This window comes from Merops nubicus, unplaced genomic scaffold, assembly GCF_000691845.1.
Source record: "Merops nubicus isolate BGI_N331 unplaced genomic scaffold, ASM69184v1 scaffold8606, whole genome shotgun sequence".
Taxonomy (NCBI): Eukaryota; Metazoa; Chordata; class Aves; order Coraciiformes; family Meropidae; genus Merops; species Merops nubicus.
Genome location: NW_008612880.1, coordinates 50,636 through 56,857, shown reverse-complemented (window position 1 = coordinate 56,857; position 6,222 = coordinate 50,636). Strand labels below are relative to the sequence as shown.

The 6,222-nt window shown below is 53.4% G+C and overlaps 1 protein-coding gene across 1 annotated transcript; it reads left to right on the top strand.

The window, feature by feature from the left end:
* Positions 1–1,184: 1,184 nt before the first annotated feature.
* Positions 1,185–3,969, top strand: FBXO2 (F-box protein 2). Its single transcript, XM_008941689.1, has 5 exons — positions 1,185–1,434; positions 2,630–2,756; positions 2,854–2,949; positions 3,298–3,433; positions 3,835–3,969. Exons 1-5 carry the CDS (start codon positions 1,185–1,187, stop codon positions 3,967–3,969), a joined length of 744 nt encoding a protein of 247 aa, XP_008939937.1.
* Positions 3,970–6,222: the final 2,253 nt, after the last annotated feature.

Genomic DNA, 6,222 nt, shown 5'->3' with positions numbered 1-6,222 from the left:
AGCACCCCTCCTTTTTTTTTTTTGAAAATAAATGTATCTAGGTAGGGAAAAAAAAATCATCACGTTTTACCCTTGGAAAAGGGGTTGGAAAGGGGAAAGAATAAAGAAAAAGGAGTAATTCCCATCGCTACCCGCCCAGAAGCCAGGGGATCCTAACGGGCAGGTTGTCCCTGCTGTCTGCAGCGCGGCTGGAGGGCATGGGGAACATCCCCCCTGAGGATGCCGGTGGAGCAGGGACTCCCTGTCCCTCCCCTCCCTCGCCAGACTGGGCACTCCCATCCTCTGCCAGGCAGCACCCCAGGAGATTTCGCCTGCGCGGCTCCCGGTGCCCTGCGAGGCTCCCGATGCGCTGCCGGGGGAGCCCGGCTGCTCGGTGCAGTCCGCTGCGGTCTCGGCAGCCTCCCAACATCAGGGCTGAGCCCAGAGCAGTGCCACAGTGCAGGGGGACAGGCTCAGGACCTGCACGCTCAGCTTTCCCTCCCCCTGCAGCACCCCGACAGAACTCGGGGCAGAGAGCTGGTGGGACTCGGCAGAATTAGCATGTGGAGTTCTGAACCAAATTGCTCAGGTTATAAGAATATTAGAGAATATTGGAGTTATTTTCAAGTATGCCCAGACCTGTACTTGGTACAGGCTCATGACTAAGGAGATTTAAGTGCCAGCCCCTCGGGGGGAAGCCTCTCAGATATAGAGCAAACCGCTGTGAGTGTGGTTGGCCAGATGCTCACCACTGACATTCCATCACTGCTCTGCAGCACTTGCCATCAGTGATGTTCTTCAAGGCCAGACGTGCACCCAGATGCCTCCCTCTGCAGAGGATGTCATCACTGAGAAGCTGGGATTTTGGGGAGGATTGATTCCAGTCCCAGAAAGTGACAAACTGTCGACAACTGCGGATGTCAACTACTTGCATTTTGTGGATAGAGTTAACCAAGAGCTTTGCTTTCAACATAAAAAACTGATCTACTCCTGTATTTCAGGGTAGTAATAGGGGTCAGGAGGCCTTGAGATTAGGAAGCAATGCCCCCCAGTTCCTGCTTTCAGATAACACACATTTTCCCTTTTTTCTCCTGCATCAGTGTTTGACATCACTGAAGGTGGGAGACCCCATGTCTGAAGGGCCACCAGGGCACCACTTTTTCCCTCTTTCTTTCTCAGAGAGCTCCACCCAGCCTGGCCCAAGGATGGAGTCCCTCCCTGAAGCAGTCCTGATCAGAATCCTGGCTTCCATACCTGCAGTGGAGCTGGTGCTGGTGTGCCGCCTGGTCTGCTGCCAGTGGAAGAACCTGGTCGATGGAGCTGCCCTCTGGATCCTGAAGTGTCAGAAGGAAGGCTTCACTGGGGCAGAGTCAGAGGAGAATGCAGAGAACTGGCAAACCTTCTACTTCCTGAGTAAGAAAAGGAAGAATCTCATCAAGAACCCGTGTGGTGAAGGTGAGAGATGAGCATAACAAGCCTTAAGATTTCATAGAGATGACCAGTCACTGGGAATTAGACATCTCCAGTCTTCAAAAAAGATCTTAGTAGCTATCAGCTTACAGCATTTTCTTCTTGCCCAGGAGTCCAATCACTTAATGCATGCAGTCAAATGATTTAATGAGCATGAAGGGCCTGGATAATTAGCCTTTGTAAAGGGCTCTCCTTGACATCAACTTTATATAAGCCCTTAAAGGGATCTGAATCACGTTTGAGAGACAGAAATGTCCTTTGCAGAACCTCTACCCAGTGCAGTAATGTGATGGCTTCTGGGTTTCCAGATTGCTTCTTGCCAGACCACGAGAGGGATGATCAAGCCTTTCCCCACTCAGGAGCTGGCTCTGCCCTTAGCTCCCCAGCACTTCAGGTTTCCTTCCTTGAAGCAGCTCAGGCAAATCTGGTTTGTCCCTGTGGTGGGTTAGTCCTGGCTGAGCACCAGATGCCCACCAAGCCACTCTATCACCCTCCCCCTTTCCTCTCCCCCCTCCTCAGAGGGGAAAGGAAAATGAGACAGAGACAAAACCCCTTCTGGGTAAAACCAGAGGCAGATTAATTGAAAATCAAAGGCAAGCAGGGCTGCATGTGGAGGCAAAGAGAAAAAAAACAAAGGTTTATTCTCTACTTCCCATCAGCAGGCCAGGTCTGACCCTGCCTGGGAAGCAGGGCTCCAAAACACATAGACAAAGGAGTAACCCCCCAAACACACCTTTGTACTAGTTTTATAGATGAGCTGACATCACGTGGTGTGGAATATCCCTTGGGTCAGCTCTCCTGGTTATGTTCCCCCCAAGCTCCTGCCCTCCCTGTCCCACTGGGGGGGGAATGCCAGAATTAGTGGTTCAGAAAGTGACTGGCCTCTGTCTCCAGGCTGCTGCTGGCACACAGTTCAGAATACCCAAGTAACTGCACTGGGATTACTTCCTTAAATAAACCCAGGTCATTTTGGTGGGGAATGTTAAAGTTCATGAATATTAAAATTCAGCCACACTAGAGGTTTTTGCCTGACCTCTGCTTAAAGTTCTCCACAGTCTACATACCTCAGAGCTGCATCTGAGAGCACACCTTACCCAGGCCAGAGGAAAGTTCAGTGGGAATGTTGGGGTTCCCCAGGCCCACCAAGGCTCACCCCAGTCTCTTTTCTGGCCATTTGCAGAAGACTTGGAGCACTGGGGAGAGGTAGAGAATGGAGGTGATGGCTGGAAAATTGAAGAGCTCCCTGGGGACTTTGGAAAAGAATTCCCTAGTGAAGAAGTCCATAAGTACTTTGTTACATCTTATGAGTAAGGCTGCTTTCCTCTCTTATGCAGGGAAGGGGATCTTTTTGGTCCCCCCAGTCCCAGGAGGGGCTGATACACCAGTTAACACCTTGTCTTTCAGGTGGTGTCGAAAGGCTCAGGTCATTGACCTCAGGGCTGAGGGCTACTGGGAAGAGCTGATGGATACAACCCAGCCCAAAATCGTCGTAAAAGACTGGTAAGCAGCAAGAAGGCAAGCAAGAGGGTCAAGAAAGAGAAGGGTGGGCAGAGAGGACATATATCTGCCCTGAGCCTTAGAGCCTTGCCTGCTAGGATGCCCTTGATGTGACATGGGGCTGGGCTGACAGCACCACAGGGAGCTCCCACAAGCACACAGCCTCCGAGGCCCAGGTGCCTGCTGTGGATGAGGAGAGGTGTGGTGGGTTGGGGTGAGCACTGGGATGGATTTCCCCCTCAGCCCAAGGTCCCCGTGGCTCGGTGGGTCTGGCAGAGGCTGTGCTTGGTGCATGCTGTGGCTCTGTGCAGAGCTCTCCTGGGTGAGGACAGAGCTGGGGCCTCCTTGCAGGTACGCGGGGCGCAGGGACGCCGGCTGCCTCTACGAGCTCTGTGTGAGGCTGCTCTCAGAGAATGAAGATGTTCTGGCTGAGTACAAAAGTGAGACTATTACCATCCCAGAGGACAACGATGGCAGCTGGACTGAGGTGAGTTGGAGCTGTGGGCTCAGGCAGTCACACCCAGCCTGCACAAATCGGGAATAGTTCCAAGCAGGGAGGAGCAGGGGAGTTCTCCTGGAGGAGAAGACTCTGTTGTGTGTTCTGTGGAGCCATGACCCTGTGATTGAGCAGGGGAGGCTACCACCTTACATACAACTTGCTGAGCCACCAGTGCATGTGTAAGAGGAAGGAGATGCCCAGCTGGGGGAGGTTCAGTGGCCTCTGAACAACGGGATAAAGCTTCTCCTAGCGACTCCCACCAAGTCTCCTCATTGTTTCCCAGCCTGGTAGCTATGACTCGGGCAGGGGGAGGGGTTGAAGCCTTTGTGTGCTGAAGGTTCACAGTGGTTTGATGCTTACCAACAACCATTTTGTCTTTCATCCCAAAGATCTCCCACACCTTCTCCAACTACGGGCCCGGGGTGCGCTTAGTCCGCTTCGAGCACGGTGGCCAGGACACCCTCTTCTGGAAGGGCTGGTATGGGGTGCGTGTCACCAGCAGCAGCGTGAGCCTGGAGCCATAGCCTGCATGCTGGAGCTGACTGGACATCCCGTGGCCTTTGGCTGGTCTCTGCATGGTGCTGCTTCCAGGCCGTAGAAAGTACGACCCTCCTGCCTGCGAGATGCCGGCGCCGCCGTCCAGCTCTCCTCAAAGACTGTGCCAAGAGTGCCCTTTGTGAAGGCACCACACGAGCCTCAGCCTTGCTGCTCCCACGGGTGTTCTCCACCCGAGACAAGAACACCTAAAAATCCTGCAGACCTTACTTCTCTCCTAAGCCACTCTCCCTAACACCCAGCCCAAGCTAGACGCCCCTCCTGCCAGCTTCCCAGAGTTGGGCAGCTCTTAACTTAAAGGGATATTTTGGGCATATTTTCTGGAAGTTAGTGAGGAAAAAATAAGAAAGAAAAGCACAGATGTTGTGTCTGAGAGTATACCAGGGAAACCCAGAGCCTGGTCACATCTTTGTCACCAAAGCTGCCATGACCTGCAGTAAGACCCTTAACTTCTCCCACTTATAAACAATAGGTGTCACTGCTTAACACACAGGAGCTCTGGCTTGGCTGCCAAGTGCTATTAGTTTAACTTTTTAGCAATAATGCAAAGCAATAGGGATTGGATCCTTTTCTCTTGCACTGTTCCCAGCATCCATTTATCAAGGAAAGTGGTGGGAACTGAAACCCCTGTGGTGTCCCTCAGACAGATGGCAACTGAGAGCAGCTGCTGGGAGAGAGGTGACAAGGACTTAGGGGAATGGGTTAGAAGCAAACTGGGGAGGTGGTCCAGGAACACCTGAGAACTCAGTTACCCCTTCCTGGCCTCTGCATGCTTCATGCCACAAGCACCCAGGTCACCTGGTACGACTGCAGGCAGGAGATGCTCTTCACACCAAGCTCTTGCTGCCTCCACTTGATCTCAGTTCTTCCTGCTGGAGACACTTCTCCAGTGTCTGTGGGAAGCTGCTGAGACAGCCCTTCGTTCACACTCCCACGAGTGCCTCTTGAGACCACTCAGGGCCCTGGGCCACCACCCTGACCACACCCCCCAGCTGCTGGGAGCTGAGCCTGTCCCCACCAGCCTGTCCCCCCCAAAAGCAGCCCCCTAGCAGAGCTGGTGTTGCCCCCAGAGCTGGGCACTCACAGGTCTGTGCCCACCTCTGTCCCCCTTCCTGGGCTGCCAGCACACACACATCTAATGCCACTTTGCATCTCAGAGCAGTGTTACCACTCCCTGTGCTCTCACCCAGAGCCACAGGAGAAGGCTTCCAAGCTGGTCACTTTGGGCATCCTCAGCTTCATCTGGCTTCCTGCTCTGCTGGCCCAGGTGCCAAGGGCACGCTGGCCCCACAGCCATGCCAGGGTCCAGGCAAACGTAATAAAGTGACACTGTTGTGTGTGGCTCTTCCCCTGTGTGCTGGGTGCTTGTGTCCTCTACTTGGGTGTGCTGCTTCTGTTTGGTTCCACAGTTCTGCCCTGCCCACCACCCAGGAGCTGAATGTACCACGTGTACTACCAGGAGTCTCCCAGAAGGACCCAACAGCCTAAACCTGCTGGAAGCACTTGGTGGGCAGCAGGTTTGCAGAGCAGCAGCAGGCAGAGGTGTGCTTAAAACAGTAGGAATTCAGGGAAGGAACAGAGGGGGTCCAGGAAGGCTCCTGCAGCCCAGCCCTGATAGATTCCCTCTACATCATCTGTCACTGTAGCTGCAGTGAGCTCAGCCTTGGTTCTGACACAGATGAGACTAGAACCAGTTCAGAGTTTACCTCTTTCCCCTTATTATCCCTGCACACACTGTCACACAATTTATTCACCTCTTTACTCACCAGACTTTGACATAGCTGCTAGTCAATATTCAGCTTGCTGCCAGCTCTGCCCCACAGAAGAAACAAGGCCTGTGTCTGTCCCTAAGGAATTGGTACATCCAGGGGATCAATATCCCACACCTCATGCCATTGTTAAGCTGAACCTTTCCTAAGCAGCCATCTCAGAGTCAGGATAAAACCCCAGGACATCCTTCAGACATCATGTCCCTGCTACCTACACACAGGTCCCCACTTCAGCCTTAGCTATGCTGAACTACCAAATGCAGCTGCCAGGGGCTTCCCCCTCCTCTTCCTCCTCATGCCAGCAGGCCTGGTGCTCACACTGCCTCTCAGGGGCATCCTGCTAAGCTGCCCTGACCTTCCCACTCAGTGTTTTCCAAGACACTTGGTGCCTTGCAGCTTCAGCCCAGAGAGCTGCTATCTCTGCTCCACAGAGCTTCTGCAAAAGCTGCTGCT

Coding starts and splice junctions, on each gene's coding strand:
- FBXO2 (XM_008941689.1), top strand. CDS start 1,185: ATGGAGTCCCTCCCTGAAGCAGTCCTGATCAGAATCCTGGCTTCCATA. Junction 2,757..2,853: donor TACTTTGTTACATCTTATGA/GTAAGGCTGCTT, acceptor CTTGTCTTTCAG/GTGGTGTCGAAAGGCTCAGG. Junction 2,950..3,297: donor AAAATCGTCGTAAAAGACTG/GTAAGCAGCAAG, acceptor GCCTCCTTGCAG/GTACGCGGGGCGCAGGGACG.